General features: G+C 32.5%; 2 protein-coding genes across 2 annotated transcripts in view; both read left to right on the forward strand.

Moving 5' to 3' along the window:
- The window catches only part of LOC124353078 (zinc finger FYVE domain-containing protein 26-like), a 29,981-nt gene extending 28,931 nt beyond the window's left edge, over positions 1-1,050 (forward strand). Inside the window, exon 19 of the mRNA XM_046802891.1 lies at positions 425-1,050. Within this exon, the coding sequence (XP_046658847.1) occupies positions 425-592 (168 nt within the window). The 3' untranslated portion in view covers positions 593-1,050. The remainder of the gene's footprint in view (positions 1-424) is intronic.
- Positions 1,051-8,370: 7,320 nt separating this feature from the next.
- On the forward strand, positions 8,371-22,339 carry LOC124353079 (sodium-independent sulfate anion transporter-like). Its single transcript, XM_046802892.1, has 11 exons — positions 8,371-8,500; positions 10,606-10,778; positions 11,906-12,101; positions 12,296-12,516; positions 13,908-14,082; positions 15,857-16,021; positions 16,986-17,147; positions 18,649-18,789; positions 19,916-20,061; positions 21,835-21,999; positions 22,097-22,339. The coding sequence occupies exons 2-11, from the start codon at positions 10,608-10,610 to the stop codon at positions 22,268-22,270; spliced, it is 1,716 nt and encodes a 571-aa protein (XP_046658848.1). The 5' UTR covers positions 8,371-8,500; positions 10,606-10,607; the 3' UTR covers positions 22,271-22,339.
- Positions 22,340-26,114: the final 3,775 nt, after the last annotated feature.

Consider the following 26,114-nt stretch of genomic DNA (forward strand, 5'->3'; position numbering starts at 1 on the left):
AGTAAACAGTTGCTATACTTTATACTTACAAATAAATTTTAAATAATACCAATAAAAGAGACTTCAAATTAAAATTTTTGTAGGTTTTAACATACTATTGTTTTTTTCTTCCTATAAGTTTTTTCCTCATTGTATAGTATGTAATGGGACATGTACCTGTTTCATTTCATTTCACTCAAACATTCACAAAAGTTTAGAAAATATATAGGAATTGCTAAAATTTACAACAGAAACGTAAACCGCATATCTGATAATCAATGACGGACGACTGGTGTGACAACGTTATTTTATTAAAATCCCAAAAATAGTATGTTGAGTTTAAAAGAGTGTTAAGTTTGTCAAGTAAACGAGAAATTGTAAATCCTTTACATAGGCTATATATTAAATATTGTGGTTTTTTCTGAAATAGTTTAATTATGTACAGATCACAGCTATGATAGAGTGTGGCCAGCTAAAGTCTGCGTATCTGCTGGCTGTGAAACATGATCGGCTCTCGGACATACAGAGGATCATGGAAGCCGCAGACCAGTTGGGCCAACCGCTCATCAAGAAAATCTGCCTTAAAAGACTGAACATTCCAGACGAGTCTTAGCTCACATTATTTTGTAAGCCAATGAAAAGATTGTGTGATTCCTTTACAAAATCTGTATAAGCTGTACATAGACGTCTGAGAAGTGATATGAAACGTCTCCTTTAATTTATTATGGCTGTTAGTTTTGTGATTTAGATCAGCATAGTCTTGCAATAATTTAGTAATGTGTCTTCCGCCATTGTTTTTTTATGTATTTATTTATTTATTCTTCCGCTAAAGGAACACACTTCAAATATTTTGCTAACATTTTTTATAATTATCTATCCATTGAATAGGGGATTTTTATAAATTAATTTATTTATCGTGTTGTTGGCAATCAATATGAATTGTTAACTAATACAAAATAGGATTATGTTATTAATACATAACAATAGAATATTAGTTATTTTTAGTTGTGGTAACATTTTACAAGACATTTATTGTGTAGGAGTATTATTTTTTTTTTTTTTTTAAGAAAAGCTGACATTTGTGTAATTTTATGTAATATTAACAAAGTATTTCAAATTTTGAAAGTATAAGATATTCAACTTATTGTATTTTAGTAAAAAGTAGAAATATACGATGTTGCATTTAAATAAATAAAATCTTATAAAGCAGTACATTTGGTAATTAAACATTTTTATTTGCAAAAAACATTGTAATGTGAAATTAAATATTAATAATTTATATTAGTATTAGTAATTAAAATAGTAAAAATTAACATGCTCTTGTTAGTGGTTGTAAAAATGTTATCTGTATATTTAACATGTTTGCTACTGGATCAAACATTTATATTTAAAATAGAACAATTATGAAGCATTTTATATGTGATGACTATTTAAAATGTAGACAATCAAATATCACACTTGGGAAGTAACTCACACCGGGATGAGTGAAATGAGTATCGAGGACCTTTCATGTTTAGGAATTGATTTGGCCTGGGCTTTTATATATTTTAGGTTTAATAATAATAACTTTCTACAATATCATACGAACTTTGAGTTAATGTTCATAGTCTGGATTTCCGAAATGTGCAAGTTCCAAAATATATATTTTGTACATTACATACGTTCCAGTTAATTTATATTATACAACTTGTGTACAAAGCCATGTCAACTAATTGACATTAAAATAAGTAATATATAATAAAAATTGACTGAAACGTCTCATTAATAAAACCTTGCAAAGTTTGTGTGGTTTTATGCGATAAAAATTATAACACAATGTTTTGCTTGTTGGTAAGCTATATCGATATGTGCACTGAATATAATGTACAGTGACGTTTAGTAACAAATGTATGAAATGTCCAAGTTCCTGTATCTTGTTCTTTTGAATGCAACGGTGTTCAATTTTTGAAATGATGTCGGCTTAAAATCATTAAAATGTTGAATGTATTTTAAGGCTTTAAAACAATAAATACTTTGTGGATTAAAAAAGTGTTGTATGGTGAAGAGATAGGGTTAAATGTAACAAAGGTGAAGCATGCACGATGGGTTTGAGTTGTTATGTCACATCCTATATTTTGAGGTATTTCTTATCTGCTGTGTGCAAATAGTCATGTATGTAATTCGTAGTAAGTTCATGTCAAGTTTATGCTAGAAAATCATACAAGTTTGTTTCCTGTTTCCGTGCCTTATTATGCATTAAATAACTAAAGTAGCAACAAAGGTGTTAGTGTTTGGTTTAACTGTGGACTTGATGTTGAATGTATATTGTTGAAAACATATTTTAGCGTGGGGTTGGTCAGAATATATCAGATTTATAAATGTAAAACAAGTTTTGCCACCATTTTGGTTCACATTACTCATATGTCCTTCTTCTTTATTAAAGTTATTTTTCCTCTCCTCTCGCTGTTGATCGTATACCGAAGTTAATTATATGATTAATAATAAAAATTTGTGGAAAATGCTAAACATAATTTAAAACGAATTGATTAATAAATTCGTTAAAACATGATAAATCAACTGTTTTTTTATGTGTTTCAGGAGAAATATAGAGGTTTACATTTATATTTTTACTACTCTATAATTTACCTGTTGTAGAACTTGATCGTTCCTTACAGATTAAACATATTTAAAAACAAATTACATGAGTAGGAGATGTTTATTTTGTAAAGGTTGGCAAAATATCAAAGTAAACTCAATGCACTAATTTGTACTGCAAATCAAATAAACTTTTAGTAACATCTGTTTAAATAGTAAAATTTGTTAATTAATGTAAAATAATGATTAAATTCCATGCTTTTCTGGATAAAAGTACACAAATTATTGCAAAGAGCCACACACAATTGAATTGTCGGATCACTCAACAAGTACTGTCAAAAACCAAACTTAATTGATAATTAAGTATTTTGCAAACTAAAGATGCCTTAAATCAGTGTGAGTTTAGAATTTGTATAATTAAACACCTTTAAATTTTGCTGTAATGTTGCATTTTTGGGTCAAAAAGCCTCAGGTTCTATTCCAAAAAGTAAAATTTTAGACTAACGTAACTACTAACCCCACAAAAAAATGAAAGATCTGTACCAGAGAAGTGAATGTTTTGTCTTATTACCTTAATAGAAAACATTCCCCTTATTCTTTTATGCCTTAAGCTCTGCTCTCAAAATATTTTTCTGCAAGTTTGTACAAATATATTCCTCCTTGTTGTAGATGCCAATGATAATAATCTGAAAAATTTATCTTCTGGCTTAAGATCACATAATATATGTTTTAAATCAATTCAGTTGACTTTAATATATGCAATCAAGTTTTAGAATGTTTTGTTATTTAGGTTATATTTAAAAAAAAGTATTTAATCAGTTAATTTCTGATATTTTGTATCTTAGTATCTTGTATCTTTGTTCTTAGTAAAAACATGTTAACCTCTACTGCAAATCCATGCCATTGAATATTTATATGAAGTTGTTATGTAAGATAGATTATTATGTCATTCATCTAGTCTTTGTAATATATATGTCTTGTTACGCAATAAAGAGATAACTATTTTAATGTTTATCAGTAATTCATGCCAAATATTTTAAAGATTTTGTATTGTTAATGGTAAATAAATTATATTTTTCACTTACTCTTCAGTGTATTAAATCTTCCTTCACACCGAGGAAATAAATTGTCTTGTTTTAATTCATATAAGAAAAATGTTTTTATGAAACTGCATGTGCATTTTTGTCCATCTGTTGTATTATTTCCATATAAATCTAAAACACTAATTCCAATAAACTGAAATTAGCTCCAGCCAAACTTACACTCTCCCGAATTCCAGAAAAATATTTATATTGTTTGTAAAATTACCTTGGGATGTAAAAGGATAAAAACTAATGAGTAAACACCATTATCATATACAATTTGTATAGATAACAAAGATATTCCATACAGTTTACAAGAGTATTGTAGAAAAAGCACAGAAATTTTATATAGTATGGCGTCAGTTGGTTGTTAAACACAACTATTGATAGTGAATTTCAAGGTAACATCAGAAGGCTCTACATCTAAACATCAGCATTTGACATCCTAACGTCAGTTCTACGCATCCAAACATCAGTACCTCATCTCTAAATATCAGCACTTTACTCTCCACATCACTTTTTTACTTTCAAATGTCATCCCTTTCTTTCAAATGCCCTTTACCTCCAGCCCTCTAACTCCAAACAGAAACCTACACTTATTTAAGAGGCTGCATGTGTAAAATATACATGTTTTTACACCAACCAAATTAAAATAAATAAGTATTAAAAGTTATGAAAAAATATAACATCATTATTGGATGTTATGGTAAATCATTGTTTATTATTTTGAAGAGTTAATTGGCTGAGCGTTAGCGAAGGACTATACTTTCTTTTAGTTTGTAGTTCAGTGTGTCTGTTAGAGTAACTTCTATCTGCACTAGCTAATCTATGGAAACAACAAAACTCCCCTACACTCCTGCTCTGTTTCAAACTTATAGCACACCATTCTTATCTGGTTTTCCATCTCCAACTCCACCCATAACTCAGCTCTGACACACTTATCAGTACACATTCCCAGTCAAAAACATTTGCCCAAATATATAACTATGAATCTCAGTTAAAATTAAAAACTATTGTGTTGTATGTAATAATTGTCATTAATTTTAATTCTGTAGATGATCTTTAAATAAAAGATAAATCGCAGCCCAATCTGTAATAATGCTAGATATAATGATAAATTTATTTTAATTATGCATTTTAACATTCAAGGTGGATTAAAAAATTAAAAATAAATGAGAGGTTATTTTGAAGAACTCAAGTATATCAAGAAGAGTCTGCTTAAATGAGCATTGGTTTAAAGAATGAAAATGTCCATTTTTCAACAGTATTGCAAACTGTAATCTTGCTAGTTTTTAATGCAAGGGAGGTATAATCCATGGTGGTACTTGCATTTTGTTAAAAGACTATGGAATATGGAGTGAGAGGTGATCTGTGTACTTATAGTGAGGATTCAGTTTTTTTAAATATCTTGTGTTAAATTTTAACTTTAAATATACTTGATTTTTTCTATTTATAGAATTCCAATATTAGATTGTTTTTAACAAAATTTGAAGTGATGTAAGAAAGTTTGGGCAAAAACGTGAAACACTCAAAGTATTTTCTTAGCTTCAGACTTTTAACGTAGACATCATGGATGACTGTTTCAATACTCAACAAAAATTAGACTTCCTTTCCTCAAATATGCTTTGAAAAACAAATCATGAATAACAAAGGGCATTCAAGTTTCTAGTATAAAAAACGAGAGTTAAGTTAGGCTGGTGAAGCATTCCAATGATACAAATTTTTACAAACTATGTAAAAGAAATACAAAAAAAAAAACACTTAAAAAGATCTGCAATGTAGAAGAAAACTTACAGACAATAAATGCATAGCCAATTCAAATGATAAAATGTAAGGCGGTATGGAGTATTGTTAAATCTGAACTGGGTTGTAAAAGAGTTGAAGCAGAATTTTCTGACATAGTGGTAGCTGATAGTTGTATAAATAACACACTAAAACATTGCAAATTTTTTTAAATAAAAATTAATAGATATTTCTAATGAAATTGGACTGTATCCATGTGCTCATAAGGCTCTGAAACTTGTGAAAGTCTTAAATGTATACCCCGAGTATTCAGATGTACTTTTCAAAACATTAGTTTACAATGATGTACTCAAAGTAATTAAATCCTTACAAAACAAAAAATCTGCAGGTTGGGATGGAGTTCCAGTTAATGTGGTGAAAAAAGTTTCATGTCTTATAGCTAAACCTTTAGCTATAATTATAAACCAATCTTTTCAAAAATGCCTCTTTTCCTTGTTGTTTAAAGTTCGCAAATTCAAACCCCTTCATATAAAGGAAGAGAGAGTAAAATCCTGATAATTATAAAACCGGTTTCACTTCTGCCATCTTTATCTAAAATTCTTGAAAAATTAACTTTAATTTAAATCAAATATCAGAATTTTCAAAAAAAAAGATATTTTAGCTTGTGAACAATTTTTCTTCAGAAAAGGGATGAGTACAATGACTGCATTATCTTGATGAAGTTCCATGGGCTTTGGATGGTTCCCAGAGTGCAGTGGGTGTGTTTTGTGATCTGTCCAAGGCGTTTTGACTGCGTTAATCACAATATACTCATTAAAAAGCTGAATGCTTACCAAATTTTCTATGAGTTCAATATCTTGGATAAAATCTATCTATCTAATCGTTATCAAAGGACAGTCATACATAGAAAACATGTTAATACTAAATCAGAGTGGGAGGAACTAAAAGTTGGGGTTCCACAAAGTTCAATTATGGGACCTCTTTTGTTTCTTTTGTATATAAATGATCCCTCTGCAAACATATTAAACAGTCTAATACTTTATGCAGATGATACGACTGCAGTTGTTAAATCTAAGAATGACGAAGAAATGAAGGTTAAAAATCAGTGAAACCATAACTGAATTAAAGGAATTGTTGAAGCAAATAGACTGAAACTAAACCAAGAAAAATTCATTTGGTAACATTTTGTACTCCTCAAATCAAGAAATCATTATTTTTAGTGATTTAGAATTTGGATATCAGAGATTCTCTATTAGTGAAAACTCCATTTTTGGGCCTATAACTATATTTGCATTTAAATTGGACTAAGTCCATTGAAACTATTTTAAGAAAATTAAACTTAGCATGCTTTCAAATGCTTATTTTGAGACATACAGTAGATTTAAAAACATATTTAATCATATATAGGCTATATATATATATATATATATATATATATATATATATAATGTTTATTTTTATTAAATTCTTCAGTACAGGATTGAGTTCTGGGGGTTTTCCATATATAGGCTATAGATACAAAATTTTAATTCAGAAGATATTTTTAAGAATAATGACATTTTCATCTTGGAAGGCTTCTTGTAAGCCTATCTTTAATGAACATAAAATTTTGACTGTACCAAGCCTAATAATTTTCAAAACCCTGTTAACAGTGCAGTCTAATTATGACAACCTTTGTAATGAAAATCATAAACACGATCATAATACTAGAAATAAAATTTATTTTCAATATCCCAGACATCATCTGAAAGTGGTGGGAAAGACACCATCCTATATGGGGAAAAACTTTTCAATAAATTACCTTTAAGGTTTATGAAATTAATGTATTCAGGTGCATTCAGAGATAACATTAAGGAGCTGTTACTTAAAAAAACATATTATAATGTAAGTGAGTTTTTAAATGGAGTTTTCTAAATTTAAAGCACTGTATTACTGTTTGTTAATGCTAATTTATTTTTATATTTTTAAGTAGGTCTACTAGTTGACATAATTGCTTTCCTATGTTAATTCAATTAATACCCCGTTTTATTGTTGTTTTGTGTGTTTTATTGTATTGACTGTTTGGTTGTTTGGAAATGTTATTTACTCATTCAAGAGTATTATAGCTTATATTTGACAATGTCATTTGTGTTATAGCTGTGCTATATTGTTAAACGTTTGTGACAGTAAAGATTTATTTATGGTTTTCCAAAATTTGTCAGAGTATTTCAGGGCATATTTTAGGGATCAAAATAAGATATCTGATATCAACATACAAATGCATACCCGGGAAACTATACCTCCCAAAGGTGGGAAAATGTAGTTTATTGTCACTATATCCAAAGTAAAGCACCATTCCCATAAAATGTGTTATCTAGGAATTTTCTTGTGTGTGTATCTCAATTTTAATCAAATAAAAAGTGTAAAATATAGTTCAGATTTTTTTGGAATTTGAGAGAGAAATTAATGTTAGAGGAAGATATAAAAAAATTATTTTTCAAAATTCAAATAAAGGATTAGACAATTTTAAAATTAGTATTTTGAAAATGTTTGATACAATGCACTTCTATCATGATAATTTAGTTTGAAATTTTAGTGGAGCAGCAGTGGTTGATAGTGTGGATGAGATTAGTGTTCTGATAGTTTATTTTTATAAATATTGGCTGATTGAGGGGTGAAAAATACTATTGTCTGCCCAAATTTAGGATTATAACTACGAGAATTTGCATTTTTAGACACATGTTTGTACGATAAAAGGTCTTATTTTAGCCAATAAATTATGTGCAGCAATTCCCTGACATCAATAATGGATTGTACAATATATGGACAGTTTGAACTTCCTCATGCTCTGATAAAGCATTACTAATAATTTTACAGTATCACTGTGGCCTGTACTCCTGCTGCTTTCCTTTCGGTTCCTAAACTTTCTGGCCTTGAACCCTTCTCCAATCCATTACAAAAATAAAAGCAATTAGTGCCTATGCTGAAAGTTATTTGTTTAAAGTAATTATACTTGATTTTTTACTTAATATTAGATAAGTATTAATTGGGCCTGATAACCACCATTTACAGTAAGTAACCAAGGAAAGTCTGCGATTGTATACTGTACAGGCATAACCACTTCCTTGCAGAAAAGTCAACAGGTAAATATTGAAGTATTTATATTTCTCATACATTTTAAAAGTATTTTATTAATATTTTTACATTTATTGTCAGTTGTACACATTATTATACCTTATATGTATTGTACTCCTTTACACATTGTTTCATTATTGAACTACAGTATAACTACAGTATAAAAAATGTAATTGGATACATTTTTTAACCGTTTAAAATTCACTTATACATTTTTTAGTCCATCATTTGTTGTTTAGTAGCTAGTAGAAAACAATTGGACATTGTCCAATTTTTAAAACTTGACAGGAGAGCAAGAAACATTTGAAATATTATACTTTTTACAAGGGCTCAATGTTCTAGGGTCTTGGTAATGTTATAATGTAACATATACAATATTTTTGCTACATTGTTGGGATTTATGTCTTTTCAAGGTAGGAATTTGCCACACCATGTGTCATGTATCAGGCTTCACTAAGGTTGCATGTATTGTTTCGAATCTAAAACTCATTTTATTCCCGTTATTGAGATATCCCAGGACAGACAGAAATATAAAACTTTTCAAGCTCCTCATGTAATAGGCTTTGCTAATGCTCAGCTAATAAAAAAACATATATTTGGACATAGTTGGGTTTGAAGTTTTTTAATTTTGGTACAATATATATATATATATTATAAAATATATATACACAAGGTGATTGTATATATATATATATATATATAGGTCTGGGTACGGCTTAATATTTTACAAACCATAGCAGATAACATCTATAAACTTTGCACAGTGTCATTAGGCTATGTAAACTACATGGCTATTACCATGACATGCAAACCATGGGGGGACGGCCCACAGAGGAAAACATGGAAATCTTAAATGGAAGCATGAGTCGAGTGATACCTCATTTGAAAGAGCTCACTTAGTAGAGTTGAATGCCACAAACCGTATCTCAAAAGGTTTATCCAACCAGAAATGGCGGGTAGTTTTAGGTACACATTGTGAAGTACATTATGTGCTGCCATTTCTGACTGGATCGTTGTATTCTGATGTGGTAGGCGGCGTTTCACTCTGCAGAGCAAGTACTTTTTGCAATTCAATTGAAATTAAATAAGGCAATTTCCATTTATACAATTTAAATTTAAATATATATATATATACAGGTGTTCACAAAAGGGTGTCACAAACTTCTGTGGGTGATAGTACTCATCATTTCAAGCAAAATATGTCCTGTAAATATAGGTACAAAATGTGTCTTTTAGCTGCTAGCCACCATTTTGTTATTTTCAGAAAAATATTAATATCTCTAGAACTATTTAAGCTAAGAAATGCTCCTCATCAGCATACATTATCAAGTCATGAATTTAGAGTGAGACGACAGTGAGGGTCATCAAGGATTTCAAAGAATTTCTACAGCTTTCATGATGATGGAGACCTACTACTGTCCCGACACCTTTTTTATAGTGAGGATTCGTTGAAGATCCATAGCAGTTGTTTTGCCCCATGCAACAAGACCATATAATATAGTATCTGAAATTCAAAAAGTGAGAAATAGTATTTTTTGTCTGTAAGCTGCAAAGAGGAACTAATTGTTTGACCGAAAAGTGGCTCGTGTTAAGTTTCTTGCTGAGTCAAGTTTGTCTCAGTTTATCTATGGTCATGCCAAGAAATTTAAATTCTGTTTCAAAATTAACAATAGAACATTTTAAGAGATTAGAGATGGAACAAATTTTAATAGTTTTTATTCTTTAATTTTACGAGGAAATTATTGTTCTTGCCCAATCCTGCTTTGAGTTAAAAAAAAAACACTCATAATGAAGGAAACAGGATTTTTCAGGACATTTGCCATTGTTCAGTGATCCAAAAAATCAGTAACACTACATTTCGAGATCTGCAATCTGATCTCTTCTTCAGGTAAATAACTAACTTAACACATAATTACTAATCTTACTCTCTACAAATGATACCTAAATCACTACACCAAGCAGTGACCCTGCTTTATATATATTATGGTGGCCTTGACCACTGCAGAACCAATTTTAAGACAAACATTCAGGAGTTTTAGCAGTAAAACTATGAATACATTATATAATTGAAGAGAGTTAACATAATTTTTAATGTTGATCATTCATGTTTAAGCTATGAAGGCAAACCTCCGCTCATTTGTGCATCAACATTTGCCCATCACCGAGTGGTTACCGAAATACTCAGTTAAAGATGCTGTCAGTGACATTGTCGGAGGCCTCACAGTGGGCATCGTGATGGTGCCTCAAGCTATTGCTTTTGCAGACTTGGCTGGGCTGGGACCTCAGGTAACATTCTATTGCTGGCTTGAAAAGGCTTGTCCAGATAGTAAGTAATATTGTAAAATAATACTGAAACTGTTTTTTAAGGTAATTTAATTCTAAGCACGGTGAAGCAACTGAGTTTTCTACACATAACGTAGCTATGGTAGGAAGGGTTGATTCAATTGAATTTTGAGTTTAAGTTTATTTCCAGTTCACATTCCTTTTATTGCAGCGTCTGGTATCTGACACTGCCTCAGACTTGACTCCTGGAATCTGAAAGTGGTAGTCTCATTGTCTCATCAGTTACACAATATGAGACAATGAGACTACCACTTTCAGATTCCAGGAGTAACTGTTGATTCATATTGTGTAACTGATGAGACAATGAGACTACCACTTCACCTATTTATAGGTGTCTCTGATGTCAAAACAATGTAAATGTTTCGTTTTGCGCTTTTTTGTCGTCGACTTTCTTTGGATCTCTTCAGACGAACATGACTCCAGATTCCAGGAGTTAGATCTGAGACAGCATCAAATACCAGACACTGCAATAAAAGGAAGGCAAACTGGAGCAAAACTTAAAATTCAACTGATTGAATTTTTACCAAAAGGAGCATTTTGTAAACTTCTTACAAAGTATTTTCTAGCAATGTTCAAGCACTTTCTAGGAAACAAATTGACTTATCTCAAACCTTCCTCAAGGAAACATCATGCCATGCAGTGATGCTACCACTTCAAAAGTGCTTATCACAAAATGTTTTACGTACAGGAAATAATGAAATGGAGCCATGTTGATGAAACTGCTCACAACTGAACTGATAGATTTCTTTTTCAGTCTAACCAGCAGAACAGGGCCAAACATTGATGGAGCAACAACTGATCAAGATACAAACATTCTAGAGTACCTAGAAAGTGCTGATATATATTAGAAATCGCCAGGACTACTAATTGCTTTGTCAATATGTCTTGTGCAATATTACGGCAGATAACAGAATAAATCAGTATAACGATGTGTAATATTACATCAGTAGCACACTTTTACGCAATCGCTATGAATGTAATATTACGTCAAAAACCCGTTACAGGTTAAGAGGGCTCCTTGGTTCTTCTGACCTAATCATCTGACCTAAGTACTGAATTCTTGCCCACAGTATGGACTCTACTCTGCCTGGGTCAATGGTCTAATACATGCCGTATTTGGTACCACCAAGGAGATGTCTATAGGACCCACTGCTGTACATTCTCTACTTGTTTTCACTTACACTCACCATCTCAACGCAGACATGGCTGTCTTCCTGTGCTTTGCATCTGGCTGTGTCCTTTTTTTAATTGGCTTATTTCAACTAAGTAAGTTAGGACCAGATTGTCCAGAAAGAAAATTTAGACTAAGTTTTATAGTGAATACATAGTGTAAGTGCTATATTTTGAATTTCTAAAGTAGAAAATTGGAATTTTCTTTTTGTGAAATCACGTGAATAAGCAAATAAAAATATTTTCTTTTGAACCTTCCAAATGTAACAACTACATAATTTCGTTTGTAGGTTTTCTGGTAGAGTTTGTTTCGATACCAGTTATTTCTGCGTTCACAACAGCCTCTGCGCTCTTGTTGATCGCGACTCAGCTGAAGGGATTGTTTGGGCTCAACTACGTCTCGGACACATTCGTGGACTCTTTGTTGACTTTTGGTTCCCACATCTCAGAGACCCGGTTGTGGGATATTGTGTTGGGAGCTACCAGTATAGTCATCCTACTGGCTCTTGAGGTTTGTTCGGGTTATTGTTACTAATACAACATTTTTATGTTTACTTATTACATTGACAGGATATTCTTGAATAGTTAATAATGGTGTAAAGTAACAATCAAAAGTGGCGTCATTAGCTTGTGCGGATATGGGTCATGTCAACATTGGTGAATGCTCCATCATGTGGGAGACTGATCGTCCATTGCGTAAATTTTTTAGTTTGAAATCCAAAATGTTTTGATCTACATATTAGCACTTGTGTTATTTTCCACCACCCTCATTTTAAAGATTTTACAATGATCGTACAGGACTTGGTGGGAACAAATAATGATATTAGTGGAAACTGAAGGTCACTAAGGTAACAAAGGAATCAGTTCCAATCAGAATGAAGTAACAATCACCTTTCCTCTACAGATTCTGGCCTGGCACTGAATTTATTTAGTCGAGAGGTAATGTTGGGATAGTGGTATCCTCTGCATTTGGATCACAATAATGCCATGGGGTGCCAGCGAAATAAATGTAATGAATTTGTTACTTGCTCATTCTAGGATAGTATGACTGACATAACATCAAGGTTTTCTACACATAACGTAGCATTAGTAGGAAGTGTTGATTCAATTTAAATGTTGAATTTATCTCCAGTTCATCCTCCTTTTATTGCAGCATCTGGAATCTAACGCTGTCTCAGACTTGACTCCTGGAATCTGGAGTCATGTTTGTCTGAAGAGTTCCAAAGAAAGTCAGCGACGAAGAAGCTCAAAACGAACCTTTACATCAGAAACACCTATGATGTCGAACAAACTCTAGTGATGTTGAATAGGTGTCACTGATGTCAAAACGATGTATAGGTTCATTTTGAGCTTCTTTATCACCGACTTTCCTTGGATCTCTTCAGACAAACATGACTCCAGATTCCAGGAGTCAAGTCTGAGACAGTATCAGATTCCAGACACTGCAATGAAAGCCAGTTGAACTGGAGCTAAACTCATTCAAATCAAGGTATTGTTTGAGTTTTTAAAGTTTTAGATTATTTTCCATCCTTTTGATACTTTTCTACTCCAAAAACTTATCTTTAACCAGTGGCGTAACTAAGATAGGAAATGTGGGAGATAGAACACCCCAAAAGCCTTATAAAATTAAAAAAAATATTTATATAACAGCAATCTAACTTGTTTAAAATACAGTATTTTTTTTAACTTTTAATGTGGCTTATCTCATTTATTTAAATTTATATTTATTTTATACTCACATGTATGGAGTGCTCGTCAATCGTGTTCGTCTACCCCCCAAAGCCAGTCTTAGTTACGCCACTGATCAACTCTATAAATCACTGAATTATTTGCTAGATAAACCTTTTTATTACATTCCCCAAATGTGTAGTCTAACAATGAATGCTTGATTCATCTTTCCAGACATTGAAATGTGTTGATCTTTCAAGTGGCAGAGAGAACAAATCTTTTAAAAATAGATTTATCAATGGAACAATATGGATTATCATGATTGGTCGCAGTGGGATGGTCATGTTTGTAGCGTTTATCATGGCAATTGTATTGCACAACAATGGAGAAACTCCTTTTCTCTTCATGGGTAAGTGTCCTTTCTGATAGTATTCTGTTTGTAATATATGTTTAGGTTTTTGTACAATACATTACATGTTCACATAGAGAGTAACAAATGTGCAACTTAAATAGAAGTAACTTCTTTGAATGTAAACGCTGAAAAAATTATTGATCATGACATTAAACATTCGTGTAAACGTTTTTAGCAACTGTAAAAACTAGTGTCATATACAATTTTTAATTTTCTCATTACTAGTCTTGAAAGTGACCTATTTCGGGGCGAGATTGCATTTGCGTGGAAAGTACTATTGAGCCACGCAATAAAACTTTCGAGACGAGTATTGAATGATGCTTTCCATCACTATGCGAAAAAGCACACAACATCTTTTAAACGATTATTTGAAATTTCATGTGCTAGTAATTTTTATTCCTTAAGGAAATGTAACATTATTTTATTATTCATTTTGGTGTTAAAATTAGCTATTTATTCATAGGACTGTCAATAGAACAGTAATAGAATCAGAATTGTTTATGCAGGGAAAGAGATGTTTACATAGGAAAAGTAATGTTTGGGAGAGGGAAAATCAGTTGACTTAGCTATGAAAGAAACAATATCTTTTGCAGATTTCACATGAATTAGAAAGTAATCCATTACCATACAGAGTGATAAAAATATATTTACTTATGATACTTGACTTTGAGTATTAATTACGTTGATAATGCAACATACATTATAAGGTATAAGGTATTATAAAACTTGTTTCAAGAATAGATTTCATCACCACACATTACTGCTTGTTTTCTATAACACACAAGTAAATAAGACTTGACAAAAATTTAATTTATTGGACATCACCAGACTTTTAAACTGTTTTTAAAGTAACTGATGTTTGATTACTTAGGTCCACTAAACTTACTAAAACCCAAACTTCCAGGTTTATACATAATATCTGCATAAATATCTATAATCCGTAAAACACATAAACCAATATTTAAAACTTTAGCCAATACAAGCTCCATCTTCAACATCTATAATCCATGTCAAAAATCAAACCACTCTTTTATGCAGTAAGAACTTTGCCAAGACAATTACATTAATGAAATGGGTCTATAACCTGTCTATAACCTGTGGAAGAAAACTCATCACTTTTATAAACAGGGATGATTTTTTATGATTCTTGGAGCATTGTAAATATTTTCATTTAATACCACTAGTGAATATTGTAAAATGTGTTGTAATTCACGAGTGAATGAGTGTAATTCACGATTAAATGGGATAATTTATGTAAATTTCAAAGTTTTCAAGTACACATCTTAATGGATACACAATTACACCTATTAATAACCTTTGTTTGAAGGTTATTTTTGACGATGGAAGGATTGTGAAGGAAACAGGATTTTTCCGGACATTTGCCATCGTTAAGTGAAACAAGAAAACAGTAACACTACGTTTCGAGATCTGCAATCTGATCTCTTCTTCAAGTAAAGAACTAACCTAATACATAATTACAAACTAGTCGTAAATGGTTAGTAGACGAGTGAAGACATATTGTGACCTGTATTCCGTAGTTTAGTTTAATGATTGGTGTTTTGTATAGTTTTTTATTAAGTGCATGTCTTTAGTGTTAGTGAAGTTGACATACAACATGTAGGTTGTGATTCCTGACTCAGGCGTGCCACAACGCTTTAGTAAGATTTGTTTATTTTATTAATAACCTTGTTTGAAACCCTATAAAAATATTCACTTTGAGAAGAGCCTAAGTTACATCATTTGTAAACTATCTCTACCTCTTTATTTTCAGACAGGATAGGGTCTGGTTTGCCAACGCTAAGATGGCCACCCACGTCCACTGTGGTAAACGGGCGTCAGTTAGACCTTCTAGACATGATTAGAGAGCTGTGGTCTGGAGTAGCAGTTATAACCATCTTGACCACTGTCAGCAGTGTGGCAGTGGCCAAGACCTTCTGTGAGTTGCATGCCTCAATTTTCATAAATTATTGATCAAACCCAGTTCTTTTGTAATTTTTACGTTTTGTTTTTCACTCTAAAATGCAACCAAGATTGTTGATTAAGTTTTCTGGTTTACACTATGTTGTAACGTTACAATCACATGTTTTGTCTTGTGTTGTAGCCAGGACCGTACTCGGCTTTGGCAGGCCCTAGGAAGGATATTCGACCGGGTCCTGTCATGCCCCCCTCACACTATTCCACCCTCCTCCTCGGTTATCCCATTGACAACATCTTATTATTTTGTTAATGGTGGTAAAACAACTAAGAAAGATTTTATCAATCGGACCACCTTAAGTATTGTTTTAATTAATTTATTGAACTCTAAAAATGGTTAATAGTGGTCCGATTGAAATTTTTGTATATATTTAGATATTAGTGGTTGCCAGAAAAGTCTTTTATAGACGTGCCTTTTTAACTTTATTTTTATTCTCAATTGAATCCAATTCATCTTTTGTATCAACATTCCAGTTATGCCTCATGGGGTCAGACCGAACACAAGTGTTGAGGTTTTTCACATTTCATCGCAAGAACTGTTATTGACTTTTCCACTTGAATGCACGATGAAAATAAACACATTGTGATTGTAAAATTAAAAGTAATATTATTATTTTAAAAGTAGTAGTCACAGTTTCTTTGAAATTGTAATGAACGATATTACAAATTTATCTTATAACAGTGTTACAGTTATTAGATTGAGCTATCTCGTCTGTCAATACTGTCCAGACGTGTGGGGGGACCCAAACCGAGCCCGGGCCTCAGTAAAATTGTCCGAAAACACCTGTCTGAGTACAGGCCTGGCTGTAGCCTTTGTCATATGGAGTAGGCAACTAATTGGCAAATTGTTCTTAATGTTCTTTTATCATTTCATTTCACATTCATACATAAGTAAACTGATTAATAATGTATTGCTACTGTTGCAGCCAAAGGGAGGGGGGTCGACAGCAATCAGGAGACCATAGCTGTAGGTCTGTGCAATATCTTGGGCAGCTTCGCCCAGTCCATGCCCGTAGCCGCCTCCGTCTCTAGGACCGGAGTGGCCAAGACCAGCGGCATCAGCTCACCTCTAGCCGGCCTTCATACCAGTCAGTGGAAGCTTGTAAAGTATAGGAATTGTACAAGCGGAAAGTAGAGTGTCTTGTAACTTTTATCATCTTACTCATAGAGCCAAATGTTCCATTAATATATTGACTGCGGCAGACACCTGAGTATAGAACCGCAGGTTAAGGTGTTAATACGTTCACAACTATGGCTTATTTCCGAATTTTTTTTTTTAATTTTTCAATAATAATGGCAAAAATCTGTAATAGTTTTTTTACAAGAGATGTATATAGGCTTTGCAATTTTATATAAAAAAATTAGTTTAAAATGTTTTTAAATTTTTCTCTGTATATCCAAAGAGGTGCCTAACAGATTACATTACCTTGAAAATTGAGCAATTGTGCGCCCAATGGGGTATTTATTTAAATGCGGAATCACATTTAACAAACCAACAAGACAGGCAAATACTTCTGCCATTACTCTGAGATAGCTGGACAGTCCAGCCAATGCTATTCTGCTAACTCTTCCTATTTATCACGAAATTCTAGTTCGCTGAATTCAAGTCTCCCAGGATGTTTTTGGAGAAGTCCATGACCTGCTAAATTCTTACAGGATTCTTGTTTTTATGTTGGTATGGTTAAAGGCAGTTTATTATCAACTGGTTTACTGCATTTTCCCCAACAAGGGCTATAAACAGGTTGACTGTTTTCTCATGGATATTCGGCCACTATTGAGTTGTAACTTCCTTTTCTCATCTTTTTAGAACTTTGCCTATAAAACAAAGGGGAATATTGAAGTTATGGACCTGTCAATAGATGCTTTCACCTTTAGAACAAAGGGAAGTATAAAATTGAATTTCTGGACCTGTCAATAGATCCTTTCACTTTTAAAACAAAGGGGAGTATAAAATTGAAGTTCTGGACCTGTCAATAGATGCTTTCACCATTTTTTCACCAGCGAATCTGGCTTTTCACTTTCACTGATTCCTTCATGGCCTGTCTGTGTTTTTCTAGTTTTTTCAGCATTTGTTATCAGCTTTGCACAAGCCTCAAATAAAATTTCCATACCATTGTGATATGCTGTTACAAATAAGTTGTACAAAATTTAAAAAATCAATATTATAAAAATAATTATTTTGAAAATAACAATTATAAATTAATACAAGTATAACAGTTGTTTTGAGTTTTTCAGTAAAACTATTCTATATATTATCATTATATTGATTTAATCTTTGTACCAGTGATTTAATCTTTTACAACAAAAATTATAAAAATGGCCAAACAACGTGTGTGTGTGTGGTTGTACTAAGTAAATGATTATCCATTTTAGGGTTATAGTTGAGAATGGTTGATAATTAAAGGTAGTCTTCTGTTCGTAAGATATGAAGATTTTTGTTTCTTAAATGGCACAAATTCTTGAGCATTAACAAAACACAAACATAATATACGTGTTAGAGAATAGTCATAAAGTTTTTACTGATGTTTTATTATTAGTTTATTGTCAAAGCTGAAGTTTTATTGATTGGATTCCAATGTTTGTTTGAAGGTTTGGTGGTGATTTTTTCCATAAGTTTTCTGGCCTCGTACTTCTATTACATCCCACGGAGCTCCATCTCAGCAGTGCTCATTGTCTCAAGTATCTACATGATTGACACTCGGATCATCAGGAAAATGTGGTTACTAAACAGTGAGTATGGATTCTATCGTTGGTTATGGTTAAGTTAAAACAGTGTTAGTCTTTATTATATTTCATTAGCATTGTGTAATTGTCTAAGTAACTTGTTTGAAATTTTAGAATTAGTAAATTAGTGTCCATGATCACAGTGTTAAATTGTCTGTTGTGGTGCCTACACCATATGTTACAATTGTTCAAAATGTGAAATTTCATGATTTGTCGTTTTTTATTTTCTCCTGACTGAGCTAGATGTCATGTATATTTACAATTTTGACTTAAAACGTGGTTATCTTTTGAGTTCTTATGATTTGTTCATAGCCATGTGTTTAAATTGCTTAGTTCTTACATACTTTATCTCATATTTCAATATTTTACACCTGAGGAAGCGGGCAGACACTAATTCTTGAAATTTTGTGATTCTGTTGTTTTAACATAGAATAAAGGTAAGCAGAGATTGAGTATCAGTCTCAGCCAGCAGACTCAGTAAGTAGATACTGGGTTTTACTCTCTGACAGTGGACTCAGTAACTGCTTGGAGACTGAGTATTACTCTCTGCCAGAAGACTCAGTAAGTAGACTACTGATATTACTCTCTGCCAGAAGACTCAGTAAGTGAAGACTGAGTATTACTCTCTGACAGTGAACTCCATAACTGCTTGGAGACTGAGTATTACTCTCTGCCAGAAGACTCAGTAAATGAAGACTGAAGTATTACTCCCTGCCTGTAGACTCAGTAACTGCTTGGAGACTGGGTATTACTCTCTGCCAGAAGACTCAGTAAATGAAGGACTGAGTATTATCAGTAACTGCTTACTGAGTATTACTCTCTGCCAGAAGACTCAGTAAATGAAGACTGACTGTAGACACAGTAACTGCTTGGAGACTGGGTATTACTCTCTGCCAGAAGACTCAGTAAGTGAAGGCTGAGTATTACTCCCTGCCTGTGGACTCAGTAACTGCTTGGAGACTGAGTGTTACTCTCTGCCAGAAGACTCTATAAGTGAATAATGAGTATTAGTCTCAGTTTTAGTTATCTCTAAATTTGTAACATTTTTATGACAGATTTGTGAAACAGGTCCTAATCTAAAAATAAAATAAAAATATATTCTAACCTGAAATTTATTACATGAATATTTCAGAAAAAGATCTCTTACCATACACAGTCACAGTTGTGGTTGGTCTGACCTTTGGTGTAGAGAAAGGAATAATTTTTGGCATACTGTTGGACAATTTGATATTGCTGTACTTCACTGCAAGGCCTGAAGTCCATTTACATGCTGTTGGGGTAAATATATATTTTGTGTAAAATATTAAATTTAACATGAATGTTGCGTTCAGGTACATTACACCTTTCAATTACTGCAGCATCTTAAATCTGGAGTCAATATTCATATGAAGAGATCGTAAAGAGTCGGTGACAGAATTCAGGAGTCAAGTATGTTACAGTATCAGATTTCAGACTTACACAGTTGAAGGTGAAATGTAACTGAGCTCAAAATTAGCATTTAAATAAACCCTTCCCACTATAATAGCTATGTTATATTAGATTTAGTTTTCTACTTAAAGTACTTTTTTCACTTATAAATCAATAATATACTTATTATATATAATTTCCTGTTTTTAATTGAACAATTTTTTTAAATCTTTCAAAAAATTGCATTAATTTTCTGCAGATGTTTGATTTTTATTTTAATACTTATTAAAATATATTTATCCAGTCTTTGTTGTTTAAGTAGTTGTCCAGAGCCATTTGAAACCACTGTTGTTTCTACATGATTATTGTTGCAACAGCTATGCTACTAAGATAGATATATCCAACCCTCATTTTAAAAGATAATAAATAATTTCTTAAATATTATTTATGACAATTTATTGTTAGTTGAATTTGGATGAGATGAACACAAAATTCCTAAAATCAACTCATTACTATGAGTAAACACTTGATTTTTATAAAATTGAGTGAGGATACTGAACAAAAACAGGTCACTCACTCATTGATTTACACACCAAGAAAATTGTATCTTCATGGGTATTTCTCAAGAGTTTTGAATTGGAAAGTCGTATCCACTGACACCTTTGAGAATCTCAACAAAACATGAATGATGAGATAATAAACAAAAGTAATACACTTACAAACCTTTCCAGCAGCACAATATTGATCTTTCGGTATGAAAAGTCATGTCCTGCATCTTTTAGACCGTCAAGATATTCCTCTCTTCATCTGTTAAGCGATTGTTCTCATTGAGTGTTTGCTCCAAGAAGAAACAATTAATGCTGCACAGCCCTGTAAAACCCTAAAGCTTAAGGAGGCAATACAAAACAAAAAAGAGGATGTGTGTTGGCTGCATGACAATTCATATTCTCACATAACCAGCCTCATAGCAACTCTTAAGTTTATCTGGTGGGGCTACATCAACAACAAATCCACTTGCAACTTTGATATCTGTACCTTTAGATTCTTCTCTCTTCATCACTTAAGTGGTTTATGGATGAAATGAGGTTTTCTATTAACAATGCAGTGAAATGAGTGCTATCTCTTGTGGTACCTGTGGGAGATGTTTCTCAATAGAGGTATTAGACAGATTATCCTTCAGTACACGAAGGGAATGAAGGCAAATATGGCGAAAAGTTATGTTTTATGTAAATTGTGAATGTATAAATTTGTGATAAATATATTGCCTTTCCATTTTTTCCAAACAATTGAGCCAAGGACGTAGCCAGCAAGGGAGTCCAAGGGGTCCGGATCCCCCCCAAATTTTCACTGCTGAAGGATTGTTCTCAACAAAGAAACGGGTCAAGAACTTTTTAAGGAACAAAATGGGACCTTACTCTTTGTCCACTACGGGAAAATATAGTTGTCTGAACCCCTCGTAAATTCTTTTCCTGGCTACGTTCTTGAATAGAGCACTCTTAATTTTTTATACATGCCACATAAACGACTCTTTTTATTTCTCATCTTTTTACATGCTCAGGAATAGCAGTCAATTTTCTTTTTAAATATAAACATATCAAATGAATTAGTGACATGTGTATGATGGCTTGTGTTGTTTTCGCACAGAGCGGGACCGTGCACTGGGTGTTACAACCTCGTGGACCTCTTATGTACCCTGCAGCGAATCATGTGTGGGATACTGTGGCCAGATTGTCTACAGTAGACAAGGATCGACGTGCAGTAGTGTTGGACTGTGACTACATCTGTCACACAGACTACACCGCAGCGCAGGTAACAATACTCAGGGCCGTACTTGTTGTAGTATTAATTTATAGTGATATCATATTTGTATAAACTTTTTTATCAATTTCAATACTGTTTTGTACAGGGTCTGAATAACACGATAAAAAATGCCAAGGCTCAAGGTTTGATGGTTGTCTTACTGAATGCAGACGACAGAACCATCAAGTCTCTGTGCATAGATGATAAACAAGTCAGGGTGGCCACCTCCCGTCAACATCTCTCTCAGATACTTGCAGAAGTACCAACTTTAAGCAAATAATGTTTTTATTCACATTGTTGAATGTTTAAGAATGAAGATTTTGATATTTAAAATCATGAAATAACGTTTTAATGTTTTGTTTCTTTTTACGCCTCCCACTCTTAAAGATTTTAAGGTAAGTCTTTTAACATCATCATTTAAAAATTGTATTTGTAAAATTAATTTTTACTACACAACGCTTTACAATAAAAACATATGAAAAGGCTAGTCACTAGAAACTTTTGTGAATAATGTGAGGGACATGTGTGTTGACACAAATACACCAAAAAGTAGTCTTAGGACTTTTAAGGCCTCATGGCTAATGTCTAAGTTTTTCGGTTCAAACAGCATCGAAACATTAACACAATTATAAAGTTGAGTTATTTTCAGCCTCACTGTGGAAGACAATCTTCTGTCAACAGATTTTTTAAACCGAAACTGCCAGTAATAACATTTGCTTAAACACGTGAACTCTGTTGTGATTGGCTGAAACTTAAACAATCAAAAACAGATATGACCAAACAGCAATCAAAATGGCTTCTTTATCGGCTACCAGATGTTTGATAAATTGATGTTACTTTATTGTTGTTACTTATTTTTTTTACTATGTCTAAGGCTTATCTTACTATTCTTGGGCAATAGAAAGAAAATTTCTCAAGTTTAATTATAGCTATCCACAGTGAGGCCAAAATATCAATTTTTTATTTTTTCAATTTTTTATTTCTGGTTATAACGTTTCAAACTGGTGTAAATCAGAAAACTTAGATGGTTGGTGAATATAATAGCGTATTGTTTAATACAGTATAAAATTTAGCATCAAGTTACTTTCCCTGTACAGTTGAACGTTTTGGAGGCAGTCCAGTGGTGTAACTAGGAGTTGATTTTAGGGGGGATTGAGGAGCACACCACACCAGAGGCTTTTTATTAAATTTGGATAAATCTAAATTTAGATAAATTAGATAGGCCTAATTCAAATCAAAACATTTAACTGCTGTATTTCAAACAAGTTGGATTGCTTTCAAAAACATATTTAAAATATTGCATACGGTAGTGCTTGCTAAGGGAGGGGGAGGTGGTAGATTTTATTCTTGATTAAAGTCTAATTACAGTCTAATTTGCATCAATGATCACAAAAATAAGTTATTTGTATATCACTGTAAAAAAGGAAAAACCGAAAACTGAATTAACCTAATAGCTAGAAAATAAATAAATTATTGCTAGTAAATAATAAGCTTTGTATTAATAATAAACAGATAAGTACTAAATTAGCTCCCAAGTAAGTACGAGAGTGGCAAGGGAAGAACAGCAAACGACAACATAGATTTGATAAAATAAGTCTTATTACTCACCAGATCTTGCAAATAGAGAGGAATAGTCAGTACCCTGTCATCTCTTACTCAAAGAATGCAGTGTACATCAGCTTAATTATGTTACTGCTTGTTAAAAATTACTCGTTCTTCGATGAAACCAATAATAGATGGTGTAGATTTGAAAAGTGAAAAAACGTGTGGAGGATATTTTGATTAAAAAATAATAGCTAAGTATTTTACGATGGAGTTTAAAGAGATGTATTTTCCCATACTTGAATAACTGAACACAATTTCAGATTTTGGTGAATGACACGTCAAAAAACTTATCAAAGTTCAATTTAATATTTTGTCCATTCCAGGACAAAATTAAGGACACTTTTTACATGCCTAGGATAAGGTAAGCTCGTTCTAGTCTGTAGAGAAGAAATGTACTTTCTTTATTTATTTAGTTATCTTAACTTATAAATGTATTGAATAAAAGAGGGCCAAGATTCGATCCTTGTGGCACACCAGAAAGGGTCTGAAAGTCAGATGTATATCTCGCATGTGATACGAACTGAAATTTTCTGGTAAGATACAATAGATTTGAGAGACCGAAATAATTTAGCTTGGAAATCAAGTCAAGTGGTAAACTTTATCAGAGGCTTTATTCAAAATTGTGTAAATCACACCAAATTGTCCTCATTTATCCAAAACATAAACACAGAACTCATAAAAGTTTAGCGTTCCGGAATTAATTAGTGTTATAATTTTAATTACATTATAATTCCGGAATTAATAAAGGTATCGGAATAAAAACCACGATGATGAATACTTATTTACTTTAACGTGGGTTAACAATCTAGCACACAATATAGTCTCAAAAACCTTGGCAAATGAACGCAATATCGCTATAGGTCTATAATGTTTTATATTTGAGCGCCAACCCTTTTTAAAGATAGGTACCGTCTTAAGGCTGCGCTCTACCACTCTGGTGAACGCTGATGCAAGGGTATTGAATCTGCCTCACTGTAGGCTCATTTTTTGAGCTATTACAAACATTTTTATGTCATTTAAGTAACTAAATATTTGTATACGTGCATTAGTTTTTGAAATTTCAATTTCGATTAAACTTAAGCTGCAGATCAGGTGGAAAGTTTTTAAATAATGGGTATTTTCAACGCTTCATAAAATAAAAACGTGTCTGATACGAAATCTTCATCTGCTCAAGAAGGAATTCCTTAAAACTAGGAGTTTCTAGAAAAAGATGAATTGCTTGTGATCCATTGCCTTTTCTCTCAACCATACTTAGCTCTTCTATATGGTAGCTACCAAAAACATTATAAGAAGTGGTGAATTACTGACACCTGGTAGAACACCGAGTCCTCAAACTTCAGAAGATTAAGCTTGATGTATCTAGTTCTATCGACGTATGTCTGTTGATGTCTTGTATTTCGCACCATCTACTACTGTGGTGTCTGGTGAAGAGATGATGAAGGAGGGTTGGAATCCAATGCAAATGAATTCAATTCATTTCTAGTCAATTATTATCAATTATCATGTCATAGCACGAATAGTCAATTCATGCTATGAACTATGAATAAACTATATCTTAACCTTTACATATTGCATCAAAAGCTGTATTTTTATCGTTTGTACAAATATTCTAAGAAGAATAATGATAAATCATAGAATTAATTCTAAACCTACAAAGCCATTGTATTAAATTTTTGATAAAGGTACAACATCTCATGTAAGGAATACCAAATCATTTTTTTTTTTTTTTTTAATAATCTTGTTTCAATCTTAGAGTCTATAACAAGTCTTTGATTTAAGATATTAGCTTAAACCTCTTTGTGAACTAGAGAACTTTGAAGCCAACACACACATTGAATCAACCATTCCCACCATAGCTACGTTCCTCTTTGTTTCTTTTTTTACAGAACTAATCTTTAGCAAAACTTTATACTATTCGTAATAACGTTATTGGTTAAAAATCTCTTGATAAAAAGGGCATAGAGTACAAGAAAAATGTGAAGTTAACTAACATGTTACTAACTCACGAGAAAGAAAGGTGGGAAATTACAGTTTCCAAAACTGTACAACGTATAAAATGAGAGGTAAGAAATTCATCCTAAAATACATTTTGTAAAGAGATTAAAGAAGATGGTCATTATTATCAAACTGTTTCTTAAAATCCAAAATTTCCTTTCAACTATTAGAATCTTCAACTTTCCACCCAGATCAAATCTACCCCGAGTTTATTTTCAGTCATAAATGGACATAAACAAGCGGTAAATGGGATAATAAAGCATATTTGTAGAGAATATTGGTGACTCATGCAGCGCATGGGCTGGGTGACACTGGAATTGTATTTACACACAGTAATCGTCTGCTAGCAGCAATCTCCGTCCATCCCGGGATGGGAAACCAGGGCGCGCCACCTGCGTCGTGGTCTCTGGGAAAGAGATAAAACGGCTTAATGACATCTTGGAAATGTAACGTAGACCACCATTTTGCAGATCATTTGTAAAGAGAGGTTGCATTCTGCGACAAAGTGTTTTGGTCGGCAGCAG

Source organism: Homalodisca vitripennis, chromosome 1 (genome assembly GCF_021130785.1).
Source record: "Homalodisca vitripennis isolate AUS2020 chromosome 1, UT_GWSS_2.1, whole genome shotgun sequence".
Taxonomy (NCBI): domain Eukaryota; kingdom Metazoa; phylum Arthropoda; class Insecta; order Hemiptera; family Cicadellidae; genus Homalodisca; species Homalodisca vitripennis.

Excerpts from the sequence above, each read along its gene's own strand:
- LOC124353079 (XM_046802892.1), top strand. The coding sequence starts at position 10,608 with ATGAAGGCAAACCTCCGCTCATTTGTGCATCAACATTTGCCCATCACC. Across the intron at positions 12,517-13,907 it reads TCATCCTACTGGCTCTTGAG|ACATTGAAATGTGTTGATCT; the intron begins GTTTGTTCGGGT and ends TCATCTTTCCAG. Across the intron at positions 18,790-19,915 it reads GAAAATGTGGTTACTAAACA|AAAAAGATCTCTTACCATAC; the intron begins GTGAGTATGGAT and ends TGAATATTTCAG.